Source organism: Brachycentrus maculatus, unplaced genomic scaffold (assembly GCF_059751285.1).
Source record: "Brachycentrus maculatus isolate JH-2025_06_01 unplaced genomic scaffold, ASM5975128v1 h1tg000398l, whole genome shotgun sequence".
NCBI classification, from domain to species: domain Eukaryota; kingdom Metazoa; phylum Arthropoda; class Insecta; order Trichoptera; family Brachycentridae; genus Brachycentrus; species Brachycentrus maculatus.
The window spans coordinates 111,359-131,406 of record NW_028281147.1 but is presented as its reverse complement, the minus strand read 5'-3'; the positions used below and the strand labels follow the sequence as shown (position 1 = coordinate 131,406).

Here is a 20,048-nt window from a genome sequence, read left to right as displayed (position 1 = left end):
TTGGCAAGAAAATAAACAGCAATGCAGTTAGTCATTTTTAACGAGTCAATATATTATACTTCCATGTTTAAAATCCTTTGGGATTTTTTCAGGGCAATATTAGGCTAGTAAGATATCAAATAGTCAAAGATCACGTTTTTGTAAAACAATGCACTTGGTCACTTTCTCTTGTATGACTACGATATGACGTAGTTGAAAGGAGTGAGCGATATATTGATATATTATCCACAGGGTGAATAATATAGGGTCAAACTAATGTTTATATTAAAGTTTGTGTTATTGATGATATCAACTACTAAATGGACTGACCAAATCAAGGTTACCTCAAATTCATCAGTGGTTGGAGAAGACCCTTAGAGAAGAGGAGATAGAAGATAGAAAAGAAGATGTGTCGGGTTATGGTCCCGTGCTTAGTGTCGCGGACTCTTGTGTCAGAGTTTCTTGGTTCGAACCCACTCTATCACAATTTGATACCTATTTAAATAATGGGCCACTTAGGCTCACAGAAATAGTGTGAAGTTGAAGTATTTTTGTAAATAATAAAAAAAAACAAAAATATTTTTTTTTAAAAAAAAGATGGGCTGAAAAGATTAGGCCTACCACAAGTTAATTAGTGGTTGTAGCTTTGCCGATGGCGGAGGAAAAATAAACATAATGTTTTAAGAACAAGAAGAGAGGATGGTCCTTAGAAAAAAAGATAGTGATGGAGAAGAAGATGCAAACTCGGTTACCTCGACTCTGTATCCAGTTGGGTTGGTGAGACCAAGTTCCCTTAAGGTGACAGCTACATCGGAGGGAGTTCCATCGGTACGCCTGTTCACGAATGCCACAGCATAGGAGTAGTATGTCTGGTACACTGGTGTGATGGGACGAGACCAGATCTCAATTCCTCGGTGCTGAAAATTATATGTCAATGCTTAGGAATCTTGTAGAAAAAATATACAGTGAAACCTCTATCTATCGTTTTTAAAGGGACCTATTGAAATAAACTATGAATGCGGGAAAACAATGAATGCGAGATTAAGAGGTCAATACGCAAATAGATACGACCGAGTAAAGATACCGTCCTCCCAATCTGCATAACCATTTGTAGGCTAAAATTCTAAAAAGAATACATGTTTCAGATGCAAATGTATTTATTAAAAAAAAAATACGAACCTGAATAGAATTTTAAAAAATACTATTGTTTTTTTAACTGTTTTATTTTCGTAAGTCAATAGTATATTTTCGGCTTTGCAAATAGTATTTTTTTCAGCATCGGTTATTGAATGTGCGTTGTAGAAAGTTTTCTTTCAAAGAGTGTGCACGCTTCAGGAAATGCAGGTACAGGCAGCGGCTCCTTTTCATCAATATCGAGCTCTCCTGCTATCGGTTACACAAGCTATCGATAGTTTCTATCCCATACGTTGCCGTTGAATGTAAGAAAATTGGAAATAATGTATAAAAACAGACAAAATGACCAAATATGGAGCTTCATTCGAACGATAAATGCGGTTTAGTTTAGTATGAATTAGGGTCAGGATAGAAGAAATGAATGACACATCCGGGAAAACTATTATTCGAGGAACGATAGATACAGGTCTCACTGTAATATAGATTGTAAGAGGTTGGCTCCTCATTGCTAGTGGTTTCCTAATGGGTTGAGGTCCTCTAGTAGGGTTTGTAGCTTTCCTACTGCTGTCACTCTAGTTATTAGAACATGAAGGGTACATAGTATGTAGTTAGTATCAACTTACATGCCCCGCTGACAGTGATAGGGACTTTGAAAGCATTAGCAATTATTATATTAATTCCTCATTCATTCCTCTCCTTTACTTCTCCTTCCTGCAAAATCTATTTTTTATACCCTTTTTTTTAATCTCTGAATGCTTTTTTCAATAGTTTTTATAACATAAATGTGGAATTGTTTAATAACGTTTATTTTTATTAATGTAACTATTTTTGTTAATGTAATGTAATCTTTATTATTGTTAATGTAACTTTTGTTTATTATATACTTTTTTTTTATACATAAAGCTGTACAATTCCCGAAAAAATAAAATAATTTATTTTTTATTTTTTATTTCATTAGGCAGTCACTTTGTGGTAAAATTTATCCATTTTTAATTTAAGTTTTACTTAGTTAATACCATTATTTTTTTAAATCTATTGTGATCATCCCATGCATTCCACATTATTTTCAAGCACAGTATTTGAAGTCAAGTCTAAATTTTAGAGCTGTGCCCTTGGCATGTTTAAGAATGAAGAGGGGGTAGGAGCTGTTTCTTTTTTCTTTTTACTTTATTTTTTTTATGTGGTAACATAAACAATAAAAGGGAGGCTTTAGTTATTGATAGATATTGGTAATAATCGGTTTATTTTTATTTATATTTTTATGAATTTCCATTGTTTCAACACGTTGCAGTTTATGACTTTTCATATTAATAATTTTTAGGATTTCTACGTTGTTCTTGTTATATGTGTGATCGTTATCTATTTAATTAATGGTTAGTGAAGTCTGAAAAATTCAAGATAGATATTACTACAAAGTGACTAAAGTGGTGAATTTGATTTAAAAAAAAAGGAATAACCCGCAAAGCCTCTATTTTTAGAGGCTTGTCTGCAGGTAGGATAGTAAGGATAGGGCAGGTAAATGTGAAAAATACATCGCAAATACCCACACCAATTGAAAATAAATCTTTCTTGAATTTATTTTGCACTTGTCGGGAATCAAACCTGCGATGCCAGTTTCGCAGTCGAGCGTCTACCCAGCTACGCCAAGGCTCCGCAATTAATGAGAAAAGTTGTATTGAAATAAATTGATTGATCGTGAAATTGTTAAGCTTATACAAGGTTTACTTATTACTTTAGTTTAGAGACTAGAAGGAATGTGTATTTGATTACACATTTTTATCGATTTTTGCGCGGTATGATCGATAATCCTGAAATTATCCGGAACATTGGTCTGTATGTTCCCGATAGTTACCTAAGACAGCGTCGACATAGATTGTTTCACATTCCTATACACAGGACCAACCAGCCAATGGTTATGCCTGTAGGAAGAGCTACCGCTTTGTTGAACAATATCTCATTAAATATTGATCTGTTCCATGTGTCCGAAGGAGTTTTCCGAAGCGGGATTCTTCTACACCTGTCTTCTTGCTTACTTTTAATATATACGCCTTGAATATTGTTTGTTATGTATATAAAAATTTTCTGTTGTTGAATAAATTGAAATTGTTGAATAAATTTATATGAATATTGTTTACCAATCACTTTGTTAAGGTTTTAACTATAAGAATATCGGCATAATTATCAAATCCCGTCGCCAGCGGTCCGCAGGCATAAAAAATACCCATCTAAAATATATTAATTTATTGTGAAATTGTTAAGCGTATACAAGCTTTACATGTGAAGCCACTTGGAGTACCTTGTATATTCTCCTTCCCTGTATCCCGAGGGGGTCTTGGTCCACAGCGATGATCTTCCTGTTGGTCAGGATGGCCTTGTACTCCGGGCGGATGGTGCGGAGGTCCACGGACATGAGGAGGGGAGCCGCCAGGATGGCCCAGATGGCCATCTGAGTCTTGCTCTGCTCGTAGGATAGACCAAAGTTTCCGATAATCAACTGAAATCAATAAATTTATTCATTTAAAAATATTTTTAAATTTTTAAAACATGCTTAATTTTACTTAGTTTGTCCGCCTCCATAGTGTAATGTTGAGCACGCTCGGCTCCCGCACTGGAGGTCCTGGGTTCGATTTCGAGGAGGGAGGTCAAATATATAGTATTGATTTTTCACCCTTATATTTATTCAATATTACCATAGACTGGTACCTGAAGCGGAAGGCTGATCACCTTTTCTTTATGTACTAACGACCAAGATAACACTTTGCTTATATCATGCAGTGCCCTATGCACCATCGGGTGTGGATAAGGGTTGTACGTAATTTTACTTGGATGGCTAGACTCTGGCCAGTGTCATTGTCTGTACAAGACAGATTCTTCAGTTCTATGGATGCATTGGAATAAAGATAGCTTGGAACGACTAGTTGTGATTGGTAGCCTGGAGGGGAAGAAAAGGGGAGGAAGATCCCCTCACGAAGGATCAATCAAGTTAAGACAGTAGCCGGCACCTCGGTGGTTGGAGCTTCATGCAGCGCAGTCAAGGGGGAGAAGAGTCATTGCTTCCACAAGGGTCCCATCCCTCAGTAATGAGGCGTAAGAGGGAGAAGAAGAATTAAGTAAGCTTAAAAGTAAGAGAAGATGGAGGAATATTTCACTATTTTATGTTTAGTACAAAACCATCTCTGGAAATGACAAGGTGCTTGTCGAAACTGGATAAAAAAACTACCAATACAAAAACAAAATTTGAGTTTTATTTTATATAGAATTGGAATCTGTTTTAAATTATAAAACAAGGTTTTAGATAACTGGAGAAGAGTCATTGCTTCGTCAAGGGTCACAACCCTCAGTAATGAGGAGTAAGACGGAGAAGAAGAGACAAAATACTACTCAGTCTAAGGACTTAAAACTTTCTTTAATTGATTCGGCAGTCACTTTGTGGTAAAATCTATCCATTTTTAATTAATTTTTTACTTAGTAAATACCACTATTTCTTAAAATCTACTGTGACACATGTTTCGATGCATTCCGCATCATTTTCAAACACCGTATGCATTTTCAAACACCGTATGCACCATATGTTTCGATGTCATCATTTTCAAACACCATACGGTGTTTGAAAATGATGCGGAATGCATCGAAACACGTGTCACAGTAGATTTTAAGAAATAGTGGTATTTGCTAAGTAAAACATTAATTAAAAAAGACTTAAAACTTGCCTCCCACATAAGATGTGTTAATATACAAAATATGAAAGTAAATTGGATAGAAATTTGTACCATGTCTGGGTCGTTCCAGTGGCCTGGACCAGCGTTGGGCACAATGGTGTCTTGGTGGTTGCCGTAGTAGTCGATGATGGACTCCACGGAGGCCCAGGAGTCCTGGATGTCGTCGAAGTTGCGCCACAAGTTGCAGTGCTGGATGATGGAAGAGAAGTTGGGCTGAAAAATAAACCAAAATTAAGCAAATGGCTGATGTAAATACAGGAGCAAGTTCGTTATGTGAATCACGTTTTCCCAATGATATTCAATAGTATGTTAGATATTGATAAATATTTCAAAATGATATATTATTGTAAGTTAGATATTGATTTTTGTTTTACACTGATTCAATCAGCGCTGGATTTACATACAAGCTAAATAAGCTGTAACTTAGGCTGCAAAATTATGTGTTTAGGATATCTCAGTCAATATTACTTTTCACATGAGCAACGAATTAGAAAACTAACTTCACAAAAATATTAACTGAGATGTCACCTTTTATCTTTTGAGGTGCTTGATATATAGGTAACACCATCTAGTGGCAAAAAAATTCGGAGACGAAATAATTAGAGGGTATGTATGAGGAGATGCTTGCCTGTAGAAGAGGCGAAGAATTTTTTCAAAGACAGAGTGGTGTGGCATTCTATTCTCTCTGCCTATCCCTGCGGAGAAGCGGCCTGATAGTTAGTTAGTTTTAGTGGCAAAAAACCGGGGAAACTTTTTATACTACCTATTATTTTAGCTTTTTGTATGCCGCAGAATTCTAGGAATAATTAGGTGAGTAAAGGTTGCGGAGCACTGCTTTATACATACAACAGTAAATTGCATATTGATAATACCTGCATCCCGGCATATATCTGGTATACCGGCCAACTGCAGGAGTAGACCATGGTGCGGCCCGTGTTGTTGAGATGCATCCCGAACTCCGGGTATCCGGAGTCCATATCCTGAGGGAGGGCGTAGCATCCATCCAACTTCACGTAGTCAACATCCCACGATGCGAAGGTCGCTGCGTCTGAACAAGGAAACCCACATTAGAACCCACTTGTTATTTTATGTATTTTATTATGATTTTATGTTATAAGACTTTTTATTTCTCTATTAGTGTATTCATTAGTGTATTTTTTATTTTTGTTTTATATACTGTATATATATGTATTATATGTATTATCATAAAGGCTTCAGCCGTTCAATAAATGAATAAATAAAAATAAATAAATAAATTAGACTGACATTTAGATATGCACATACAAATAACAATATTTTATTTCTTTATTTTAAATTCGTTTGCATTATACAAACATGACAGAAATTCAAATAATAAAAAAAATGAATAAAATATAAATACAAAAAAAGATCCCACAAAGGCATGGCCTGTGTGTGGGTAAACAATATAATTTAGGTCATAGTAAAGGGTATAAGGGTATAGGTATTATAAGTAGAACTAGAATAATAGTGTTAATATAAAATACAAAAAAAATACTTGACTATCAGAAAACAATTATATTATTATTTTATAAAATTAAAAACATAATAAGATGAAAAAGTTAAAAGTTAGCTAGCATGTACTACCATAATAATAATATCAACACTATGCTGTCCGGTGATACCAAGTTGGTGTTGTGTGTAACAAAATCGATATGCCTGTAATACTATCCAATTTGCAGTAGACCTAGTAGCAGTCTAGTAGTTTACCAAGCTAGGACACAAAATGCCGAACCCTCTTCTAGTGGAACGGAAGGCCTGTTGACGACAGTCAACAGTCCGCCTTCTTCTGAGGAGTTTTACGTGGTTTCCTCCCAGCAATGAGCAAATGCTGACAAGTTGCTGACTAGCTCACACTAGATTATCCCTTCTTTTCCCAACACAGATTGACCCTTTCCACTCTGACCATTTTTTCTCATAACTGATCAGCTACTCTTATCAAAAAAATGCAACGTTTTTCTACCATTAAAATAAATATTTTGGTTCCCTAATTTTGGGCCACTCTGTCTGGCAATTCGTATGACCATGTTAATTAAGATTAACTGTATTTATCCAAAATATTTTTTGGTACAATTTACTTGGGTGATAGAGAAATCAGTGATTTAAGTTATACCTGCGCCGGACCAGATATTGTGGCCCACGGAGCTGCCTACTAGAATCATACGGGCCAGAATGTCTGGCCTACAGAGTGGTAAGAGTTAAAATAAAATACGTTTTTTATATAAATATAAATATCCACGCAATGATTTAAAAAAAAAACTAACTATCATGCCGCTTCTCCACAGGGGTAGGCAGAGAGAATCGAACGCCACACCACTCTGTCTTTGCAAACGTTCTTCGCTTCTTCTACATTCATGCATCTCCTCATACATACCCGACGATTATTACGACTCCTGACCCAGCCGCTTTCAAGTATTTGACATACCTGATTGTGCCAGGTTTTCCTCGGTCTTCCTCTGCAACTACATCCAACTACATTCGCCTCATAAATTTGTTTAACCGTTCTTTCCTCACTCATACGTTCCACATGTCCAAACCATCTTTACACACCATAATTTTATCGATAATACTTATCTCAGCCTTGCATTCTTTCCTTATTTCATCATTCGAACATCTATCAATCATCGTTTTGCCACACATTCGTCTGAGAGATCGCATTTCGACTGCATTAAGTCTGCTTTCATCCTTCTTTTGCCAACTCCATGCTTCGCTTCCATACATAAGGGTTGGAACCAGAACTCCATTGTGTACTGCCAGTTTAGCTTTCGCTGATAGATTTTTATTTGCTAAAACTGATTTTAGTGCACCACTCACTCTGTTCTCAGCATTCTAATGATTTTTAAACCTTGTACAAATCTGGGTTTTCATTACTTTGGAGTTATTTTCACATTTTGACGTGTCAACATAGATGAATATCTATGCTGAGACTGTAAAATTAATACATCACATGTAAAGGGCGCAGGGGCCATGCTAATCTTCTCTGTATCGTTCCAATTTTAGTAAATGAACTGCCGAAGCGAGTACAACGACCTAAGCCGAAGCGAGTAAGTCCGCCTCTGTAGTGTAATGGTCAGCACGCTCGGCTACCGTTCTGGAGGTCCGGGTTCGATTCCCAGGGGGGTCAAATAAATATTAGTGATTTTTTCACTGTAATATTTATTCAATATTACCCTGGACTGGTACCTGAAGCGGAGGGCTGATCACCTTTCCTTCGTGTGTAAAACGATCAAGATAACACTGTGTTCATATGAAGCAGTGCCCTATGCACCATTGGGGTGCGGATAAGGGTTTTATTATTTATTATTATTTATGTAAAGGGCAGAATACTTACCAGTGTGGAGATGTCCTATGACTCCAGGGTATCCAGCGCAAGTGAAGTTGCCATAGTCTTCATAGATACCGAACTTCAACCCTTTGGAATGGACCTGTAATGCAAAATATACAATCATGTTATGACGTTCATATCAGTGAGCAATTAAGAATTTATGTTTCGTACTCTTTCCAGTTGATGATTTCCACTGGTTCTACAACTGTGAGGTAAAATTAAAATTTGAAACCTTAATTTTACCTTAATTTTTTTAAATTAAAATTTCATATGATCGATCTCATGACTCAATGACTGTATGTCGTGGGATGGATCATGTATCTTTGACTTCCAAAAATTTTGTAAATAAATTGACTGGTAAAATTATAAGCTAAAGTAATAAAATGAAAAGGATATTTTCTAGCGTTTCTCGTGTATGTGATTTTAATACAGGATTCGGACCTCAAATACAAATGAAAGAGTTTTTCATATATATATATATATATATATATATATATATATATATATATATATATATATATATATATATATATATATAAATATATATAAATATATATATATATATTTTTATATATATATATATATATTTTTATATATATATATATATATATATATATATATATATATATATATATATATATATATATATATATATATATATATATATATATATATATATATATATATATATATATATATATATATATATATATATATATATATATATATATATATATATATATATATATATATATATATATATATATATATATATATATATATATATATATATATATATATATATATATATATATATATATATATATATATATATATATATATATATATATATATATATATATATATATATATATATATATATATATATATATATATATATATATATATATATATATATATATATATATATATATATATATATATATATATATATATATATATATATATATATATATATATATATATATATATAGAGGTGCAAGAATTTCAGTAGTGTGGTTGTCAATCATATTTTACCAGACTTCTATATTCTTCTTCATCTATGTTGACCGTCAAATACATTAAGGAAAGGTGATCAACCTTGCACTTCACGTACCAGTCGAGGGTGATATTAAATAAATATTAGCGTAAAAAAAAACACATATTTATTTTGACCGCCTTGGTAGTCGAGTCCGGGGCCTCCAGAGCGGTAGCCAAACACGCTGACCAACTACACTACGGAGACGGACAAAAGGCCAAACTGGCAGTTCATAACGGAGTCCTAGTGCTAACAGTGATGCATGGAAGCGAAACGCGGTAAAAGAAGGATAGAAGTAGAGTGAACGGAGATAAAATGATACTCTTTTATATAGACATTTAGGTTGATGCTATTAAAATAATCGAAAACAGTTTTAGAAACACTGGAACCATAATCGAAAGTAACATGCAATGCTTGTAGCCAAGTTTTTTTCATATCTGCATACATAATTGGAATTTATAATGCTCACACATTTAAAAATTACAATATTGACGTATTCGGTCTACACAAGGTACTAACATACATGTGAAGATCTCACTGTAATACGATTTTATAATTTCATTAATTGATTTGGCAGTCACTTGCTTTCTATGTTACGTCTTGTTTGGAAGTTTCAAACTGCTCAGATATTATAATTTTCAACTCTAACCAAAATATTGTACCATATACGACTTTTCCGAGATTTAAGACTGAATTAATCTCGATAAAAAATTTTGGGTACTTTGCCAAGAAAATATCACAATTTGATGCATATTTGTTCACTTATTGCAAAAATTACTTCGAAAAAATCAAAATGCAGTAACTGTTACTCTCATTTGCACTAAATGCCTAATTATCGATATGTTGTAAGCATATTGCTTTGGAAAAATCAAACAGCAGTAAATGTTACTCTCATAATTTGCACTAAATGCCTAATTATCGATATGTTGCAAGCATATTGCTTTGGAAAAATCAAACAGCAGTAAATGTTACTCTCATAATTTGCACTAAATGCCTAATTATCGATATTTAACAAACATACTGCTTTGGAAAAATCAAACAGCAGTAACTGGTACTCTCAGAATTTGCACAAAATGCCTTATTCTCGATATATTGCAAGCAAATTGCTTTGGAAAAATCAAACAGCGGTAACTGTTGCTCTCATAATTTGCACTAAATGCCTAATTATCGATATGTTGTAAGCATATTGCTTTGGAAAAATCAAACAGTAGTAACTGGTACTCTCAGAATTTGCACTAAATACCTAATTCTCGATATGTTGAAAACATATTGCTTTGGAAAAATCAAACAGCAGTAACTGTTGCTCTCATAATTTGCACTAAATACCTAATTCTCGATATATTGAAAACATATTGCTTTGGAAAAATCAAACAGCGGTAACTGGAACTCTCATAATTTGCACTAAATACGTAATTATCGATATATTGAAAACATATTACTTTGGAAAAATCAAACAGCAGTAACTGGTACTCTCAGAATTTGCACAAAATGCCTAATTATCGATATATTGCAAACATACTGCTTTGAAAAAATCATACAGCAGTAACTGGTACTCTCAGAATTTGCACAAAATGTCTAATTATCGATATATTGCAAACATATTGCTTTGGAAAAATCAAACAGTAGTAACTGGTACTCTCAGAATTTGCACAAAATGTCTAATTATCGATATATTGCAAACATACTGCTTTGGAAAAATAGAACAGCAGTAACTGGTACTCTCAGAATTTGCACAAAATGCCTAATTATCGATATATTGCAAACAAACTGCTTTGGAAAAATTAAACAGCAGTAACTGGTACTCTCAGAATTTGCACAAAATGCCTAATTATCGATATATTGCAAATATATTGCTTTGGAAAAATCGAACAGCAGTAACTGGTACTTTCATAATTTGCACAAAATGCCTAATTATCGATATATTGCAAACATACTGCTTTGGAAAAATGAAACACCAGTAACTGGTACTCTCATAATTTGCACTAAATGCCTTATTCTCGATATATTGCACAACCATTGATAGGAAAAATCAAACAGCAGTAACTATTCCTCTCAGAATTCGGAAAACATGAGAGAAGGAGTCATTAGTGGATTTTCTACACAGGTCTGTGTAAGTGCCGTTGCAAAATGTTAATAGAAGTGAATAAATGATTGTGATTACTATTAGAGGAAATCAGCATTATTTGATATTCCCACATAAATAATGGCAGTTACGCCATTATGCCGTATGCCGCCATAGTCCAAATAAGGCCGTATCTGCGAGCTATGATCTACCGGCGTGGATAATGTGTAATGATCTCTTTCGTCTTTCACACACTGCATAATTTCAAACACAACGTTTTTTAAGATAAATAAATTCCATTAATTGATTCAGCAGTCAGTTTGTGGTAAAATCTATTAATTAAAAAAAATAACCATTACGCCGCTTCCCCGCAGGGGTAGGCAGAGAGAATAGAGCACCACACCACTCTGTCCTTGCAAACATTCTTCGCCTCTTCCACGTTCATGCATCTCCTCATACATACCCGCCGATTTTTACGACTCCTTACCTGACCACTTTCAAGTATTTGGCATACCTGATCGTGCCATGTTTTTCTCGGTGTCTTCCTCTGCTTCTTTTTCCAATTTAATTCGCCTCATAAATTTGTTTTACCGTTCTTTCCTCACTCATTCGTTCTACATGTCCAAACCATCTCAACACACCTTTTAATTAATTTAATTTAATTTAATTTATACATTATTTATTGATTCGGCATTCGCTTTGCGGTAAGACACGATAAATTGTAAAAGACAAACTAATAGCCTAAAGAGCCGTAAATAGAAATAGTAAAAAAATGAATCTATGAAATAAATAATAAAAATAAATAAATAAAAATAACTCAACTCTTTTCAAAATCGTATATTTATTTCGAAGAAAAATCTGTATTTTCAATGTAAAAACGGTATTTTAAGTAAAAAAAAAATCAAATACGCCAAGTAATGTTAACGTTACCTGGGTTCAAAGAAAATTAATTTGTGATATATTGTATAATACATATATTGGGCCTTACGTTGAATGGGTATTGGAAAATTCGCGACCACAAAAGGTTGCATTGCCCAGTTAAAATTAGCTATTTACTAAAGTACTTTATATTTTATATTTCCAAGGATTTGCGAAGTAAATAATTGCATTGTGAATATCAGAATAAATAAACATTTTCCGTAATTAAATGACCCTGGTTTTATTGCACCGTTCCAAGTAAGGCGATGCATTATTCGGATAAAAAATGGCTTATTTACCCACTTTGTAATTCTTAAGTCATTAAAATCAAATAATAAAATCATTCATTATAGTAAAAATACAAAGTCATATTATACCATGCATAGGCAACCGTTGGTCCGCGGAACTATTTTGTCCGGCCTTCAATCGCCTCAGTGAAGTATGTACAATATATTGAAATGTAAATTTACACGCATAAATAAAGAAAAATCTTTTAGCAGCATATATCGCTCACTCCTTTCAAGAACGTCATAAATCAAAAATCGTCAATTTTCAGTTGTGCACGTTTTCGGAATGCCCAGAAAATGTACTACATCCCAGCAAAAGCGGCATATTTTTAACTTAATATTTACCCGCTCCAGGGCAGAAAGTGATGTTTTTGCGTTTTTAAGAAAAAGTATTGTTCAATTATTTTTTTAATATACTAAATATTTTTCAAATGGAGAAAAAACCTTCAGGTTTTACCTAAAAATATATGTTACACAGTAAAAAGTTCTATAAGTAGCTTGATATTTATTTTTAATACATTGTGTTACATTTTTAAACATTAAAAATATTCTCCTGAAAAATCAAGGTTTTTGATTTATGACGTTCTTGAAAGGAGTGAGCGATATACAATCTTGTACATGAAGTTTAAACAAAATAAAAAAATACATACATGTAAACAGTTTTTTTCGAGAGTGAAACATATTGAAAAATCTAATTGGACGTTTAACAAATCGAATTGGAAAATTAACAAAAGAAATTGGACGTTGTTTTATATTTTATGAATATGTTCTTAAAAATTTTACCTCTAAAAAATATATATAGCTTTCATTTTTTTGTAAAATGTAAAATCTGACTTGTAAAACGCCCAATTTTAAGTGAAAAACCCTAAACCTTACCGTCTCGTAATTTATGTAGGTACATGCAAGACATGTAGGTAGGTACATATGTACAACATTTTGAGTGTGTCCAAATACTTGTTCACATAATCTGGATTATCTCCAAATACAGGACTTATTTTCGTATTATTTTAGAACTTCCAAGAATTTAAGTAGTGTGGTTGTCAATAATGGGTAGAATTGGTGAATGTTACACGTGTGTAAAGTGATCACTTAAACCAGCCGATGACGGTCGTCAGCCCCGTAAATGCCCAGACTTCCATATTTTTCTTCATCTTTGATGAGATGTCAAAAAAAAAAAGAAAAAAGGTAGGGGAGAGTGCCCATGAGTGGGACAGAGGATGAATGGGACAATCGTCCTCCAGCCCAAACTATTGTAACAAAAAAAAATTAAAAAATACCCAAAATTAACGTTACGATATTAGACAGATTAATCCTCAAACCACAGTTCTCGACCGACAGTGAAGCGAGTAAGACGTGTTACAATTTTTTTGGGTCAAAAAGTAAATTATTTACTATAATTTGATTATGTTTGCACATATAAGTTATGATAAGTGCTCCAATTGATATATGCAATTATTTAAGTCGGTTCTCTCCGTATATTATAAAGTAAGTTTCATCAAATTTACTTTAGTATAAATGTATCGATTTATCTATTTTTCTAAAAATCACGCATTTCCTTGAATGGGACGCGTCCAGTGATCATGAATGGGACGGTCCCACTCAAAGGGAAATTTGTCCCATTCGTGACGGATACTTTTTATTTACATTAAAAATCGTTTGTACTCGTTTGTATTACACGTATTGTAAACATTATATTGTTCTTAGGTTATACATAATGCCAAGAACACGCATAACCAACGTTCAAATTGAAGCTGCTGTAGAATATGTTTTAAATAAAAAGCAAAATATTAGGTCTGTTGCAAAGACATATGCAATAGGAAAATCTTCTCTTTATAGACATGTTAAACAAGTAAATGTTGATATTTCTAGTGGTTAGATATTTTTACATACACCTAGCATAGGAATAACAGAGCCTATCAGCGGAAGCTAAACTGGCAGGGCACAACGGAGTCCTGGTTCTAACTCTAATGTATGGAAGTGAAACATGGAGTTAGCAAAAGAAGGATAAAAGTAGACTGAATGCAGTCAAAATGCGATCTCTCAGAAGAATGTGCGACAAAACGTTGTATGATAGATGTTCGAATAGTGAAATAAGGAAGGAATGCAAAGCTGAGACAAGCATTATCGATGAAATTAAGAAAGTTGTGCTGAGATGGTTTAGACATGTAGAACGAGTGAGAAAAGGACGGTAAAATAAATTTATGAGGCGAATGAAAAACATGGCACGATCGGGAATGCCAAATACTTAAAAGTAGTCAGGTTAGGAGTCGTAATAATCAGCGGGTATGTATAAGGAGATGCATGAACGTGGAAGAGGCGAAGAATGTTTGCAAAGACAGAGTGGTGTGGCGTTCTATTCTTTCTGCTTACCACTGTGGGGAAGCGGCGTGATGGTTCGTTAGTCTTTTTAGTTAGTTTACTCTGAAGCAAGAAGAAATGCTTTCCACGTATTTAAATTCAGCTGGAAGAATTCTACAGTACAGAAATACTACAGTACAGAAAAAAATTAGAAAAGGAAAATCTAGTATAATCTTTGACACTCCAGAAAAGGACAAGTTTTTGAAAATACAATTATTGAAGAATGGAAAAGGAAAACCTATAGATAGTCCAAAAAATAAGCTTAACGCTGAAAGAGTTTAAAAAAACTCATAGAAGAGATTTCAATGAGTGATAACAGAGATATCAGTTCAGATAAATCAGTTGAAATAGAAGGTGTATCACTGACAAAAACAAAATGAAAGGAGGATAATAAGTGTCACATATGTAAAGGAGAATACCAATAAAGTGTTATGCAATGGCTCAAACGTAAATTATTTGGCCCATGAAAATTGTGGATTATTAAGATATCTGAACTTTTTTTGCCAAAAATGTTGAATAAAATTTCTTTTGCATGCGTCTACGTATTATATGAAAGTGCCTACCAATTATTTTTGTTTTAAAATATAATTTTTCCATCGATCTTGCATTTTAATTGATGTCCCACTCATGGTATACTGGTGTCCCACTCATGGGAGGGTGTTTATGAATGGGACATTTTAGGACATTATTTGAAATCGATTTTTCAGTCAGTTAAGTTAATTTTTTTAGAAAACAAAGTATGGCATATTTGTAGTTAAAAGATTGAATAAAGAGAAACCACGTTTACTTTTTATGATTTATTTTACGGAGAAAAACTAGAGGGGCAAAATCAAAAACGTCCCATCCATGGGCACTCTCCCCTACATATGTACATACATACAAAATTTTATGTCGTTCATTATATATAACATATATTTAAAAGTAATTTTCCTTTTTGTTTTGTTTACACTGTGTGTATCTGCTATTACATTTTAATTTTTTGTTCTTCAAACCCTTATCTGCACCCGATAGTGCATAGCGCACTGCATCACATGAACGCAGTGTTATCTTGATCGTTAACACATGAACAAACGGCAATCAGCCATTCGCTTCAGGCACCAGTCCGCGGTTGAATAAATATTTAAGTAAAAAAATCACTTGTATTTATTTAACTCCCTCCTGGGAATCGAACCTGGGACCTCCAGTACTGTCGTGTAGTGTACTACTACTGTACAGTAGCCGAGCGTGCTGTCCATTACACTACGAAGGCGGATATTTAATATTAGTTTATTATAGTCCGCCTCCGTAGTGTAATGGTCAGCACACTCGGCTACCGTTCTGGAGGTCCCGGGTTCGATTCCCAAGGGGGATAAAAATAAATTTAAGTGATTTTTTCACTGTAATATTTATTCAATATTACCATGGACTGGTAGGTACCAGGTGAAGCGGAGGGCTGATCACCTTTCCTTCATGTGTAAAACGATCATGATAACACCGCGTTTATAAGACACAGTGTCCTATGCACCATTGGGGTGCGGAGAAGGGTTTTATTATTTTTTTTTTATTATTATTATATTTAATAATTTGGTCCAGCTCTTGACTCGGAAATGGAATGATAATATAGCCTCACACCTAGGAAAGGTTGCCCATACCTATCTTATACGAGTAATCTTATACGAATAAAAAATGAGCCAGAATTGTTTTTTGTATCACGAACAGCGATTTGGTCCATAGAAATACTTTCAAGGATTTGGTGCAATTGTTAATATGACAAATTTATATAGAAATATCTAAAAAACTCACACTCATGGTCATTCGTGATATTGTAGCTTAAAATTCTTTTTAATTGACGCCCATTTTCATATAAATTACTAACTAGATTAACCTAAGCATATTTAATGATATTTCGAGGTATGTGCAGAAGAATATGGAAGTCTGGACATTTACCGGGCTCGTCACCTGTCGTCGGCTGGTTAAGTGACCACTTTACGCACGTGCAACATTTACCATTCTACTCATGATTGACAACCATTTTCATTTTTTCATTCAAACCCTTATCGCACCCAATGGTGCATAGGGCACTGCGTCATATAAACGCAGTGTTATCTTGATCGTAAAGACATGAGGAAAGGTGATCAGCCTCCCGCTTCAGGTACCAGTCCAGGGTAATATTGAATAAATATTAGAGTGAAAAAATCACTCCGCCTTAAATTGTCCGCCTACGTAGTGTAATGGTTAGCACGCTTGGCTACCGTTCTGGAGGTCTCGGGTTCGATTCCTGGGGTGGGTGAAATAAGATTGACAACCACACTACTCGAATTCTTGGAATTTCTATATATTTGAACCAATTTTGAAACATTGTTCTTGAATCACTAGAACTTCACTAGAGACATCTACATATTGGTGAGATGAAAATAAGGTTTTTATTGAGCAGAAACTCTTTTGTTAGTATGTGAGGTCCGAATCCTGGATTATTCATTTGTGAAAGCTGTTATTGTGAACATAGATTTGGACACATCCAAACATTTTGTGAATAAAAATCTGTTAAAATAAAAAATAAAAAAACAATTCGATCGAGTCACAATGTTGTTTCCCTTAATGACGTTGTACTCCTCAATTTTTTGGAACTCCTACATACCAGATCTCGTGACACTGTACGGGAGGCATCTATGGTTGGATCGGGAAAGCTTTTAATTAGCCTTTTATTTGGATGTGTGCAAGATCCTAATCGGATTATTTTACATACTGGGAATAGCCTGAAAACACGATTTTCAATTTTATGTAGCTTTATAATTTGACCAGTTATTTTATGCTGTGAATAACCTTAAATTTTTAAGTTTTTTATTAATTTTTTTACTATTGATATCTCAACGTAGTTGAAGAAGAATATGAGAGTCTGGACATTTACAGACTCGCGACCTATCATAGACTGGTTTAAGTGATCACTACAAACACGTGTAACATTCACAGCGGAAGCATGCTTTGAGAACCGCTGGATTAGAGAGAAACTGACGGATATTATTACTACCTGTGATAAGGTATAAGTAGATATAAACCTATTTACTGGAAATTATGAAATATATCAACGATGATTACATTACATAACATACTTATTTCCTGAAAGTGTTAAGAGCAGCGGAAATTTATGATTGATTTTCTAAGAAATTAGAAAAATACTTGATCTTGCCAAGCCAGAAAAGAACGGGAAAATAAATATATAAATATAAGCTAATGTAGTTAAAACAGAATCAGAGGAAGACAAAGGAAAAATTGGCATGGTCAAATACCTCAAAAACTTGAAAGCAATGAGTTCAGGTGTTGGTATATCGGTAGGGTGATGCTTGGTTAGTCAGTTTATTGCTTAGGGAATATACGAGTATGTACATATATTACAAAATCGAAAAGTGTAAAATATACAAGTAAAATATATAATATTAATTTTTATTGACGTTTTACTAGGTAAATACTACTATTTCTTAAAATCCATTATGATACGTGTTTCGAAACATTCCGCGGCATTTTTAAAACACTGCATGATACAGAATAATGTCGAAAATAATACAAAATGCATCGAAACGCGTGCCATAATACTTTTAGAAATAGTGGTATTTGAAAGTTAACTTTAAATAACAAATTGATAGATATTACTGCCGCATCGATTAATTCAAATACATTAATATTTATTTTCAATTCAAACTTTGTCTTCAGGCGATATTCTCAAACGCAGCGTTCATTCCACCGGAGAGATCACACGTCTATTCACACCCGATTTTTTAAAATAATGAATATCGGATATTTTTATGTTTTTTAGAATATATGTATATATATATATATATATATATATATATATATATATATATATATATATATATATAAATATATATATATACATATATATATATATATATATATATATATATATATATATATATATATATATATATATATATATATATATATATATATATATATATATATATATATATATATATATACATATAATATATATATATAAATATATATATATATATATATATATATATATATATATATATATATATATATATATATATATATATATATATATATATATTTATATATATATATATATATATATATATATATATATATATATATATATATATATATATATATATATATATATATATATATATATATATATATATATATATATATATATATATATATATATATATATATATATATATATATATATATATATATATATATATATATTATATATATATATATATATATATATATATATTATATATATATATATATTATATATATATATATATATATATATATATATATATATATATATATATATATATATATATATATAATATATATATATATATAAATATATATATATATATATATATATATATATATATATATATATATATATATATATATATATATATATATATATATATATATATATATATATATAATATATTTATATATATATATATATATATATATATATATATATATACATGGATATATTATATGTACAAATACATATTTATTTATAAATTATTATTCTTTTTTTTTTAAACTCCTTACCTTTCAATAACTTTTTTTTATTTTTTCAAAAACATATATTTATTTCGAACAAAAACTTATTTTTTCAATGCAAAAACAGTGTTTTAATAAAAAAAAACAATTTCGTAAAATGTTACCTGGATTTAGATAAAATAAAGTTGACACTTGACGAGTACTGGGCCTTAAGCTGTCAATAATCAGTCGTTTTTCCCTTCTCCTTTAAAACATTAACCAGTTATTATGGACACTCAATTATTTTCTTATGTATGGGGACTAAACATAAAACGAGATACAAATAACGTAAGAAACAATATTATCGCTTGAATGGAGTTCGAAGTGTAACATTTTTTGCTTACCCAAAGGAAGTAGGAATTAGTTGTTAAAACGGATATAGGCAAAATAAGATTGTGTTTTACCTACTAAAATTAAGTGAAGGTCACCTGTTAATCGCTGGCTATAAGAATTGAAAAGGTATCTTACTAGGAAAAGTATTGTAAGTACTAAGTACCTACCAGTGGCGGTACTTCCCTAGAAGCCCAAAAGCCCCTCCTGCCTAAAAACTCCAAATAAAAATGACTAAATCTCGACCAAATGATTAAAAATACATAATTAATGTGTGACTGTTTTTAAATTATCGTGCGCTTATATGATTATT

The 20,048-nt window shown here is 32.4% G+C and overlaps 1 protein-coding gene and 1 pseudogene across 1 annotated transcript in view; both read right to left on the bottom strand.

The window, feature by feature from the left end:
* Positions 1–20,048, bottom strand: part of LOC148302903 (alpha-N-acetylgalactosaminidase-like) — a 118,870-nt gene that overhangs the window by 4,962 nt on the left and 93,860 nt on the right. The window contains exons 4-8 of the mRNA XM_088270866.1: positions 8,182–8,275; positions 5,705–5,880; positions 4,884–5,045; positions 3,410–3,607; positions 732–896 (exon numbers count right to left, since the gene is read on the bottom strand). Of these exons, the coding sequence (XP_088126992.1) occupies positions 732–896; positions 3,410–3,607; positions 4,884–5,045; positions 5,705–5,880; positions 8,182–8,275 (795 nt within the window). The remainder of the gene's footprint in view (positions 1–731; positions 897–3,409; positions 3,608–4,883; positions 5,046–5,704; positions 5,881–8,181; positions 8,276–20,048) is intronic.
* On the bottom strand, positions 7,780–7,874 carry LOC148302905 (U6 spliceosomal RNA; annotated as a pseudogene).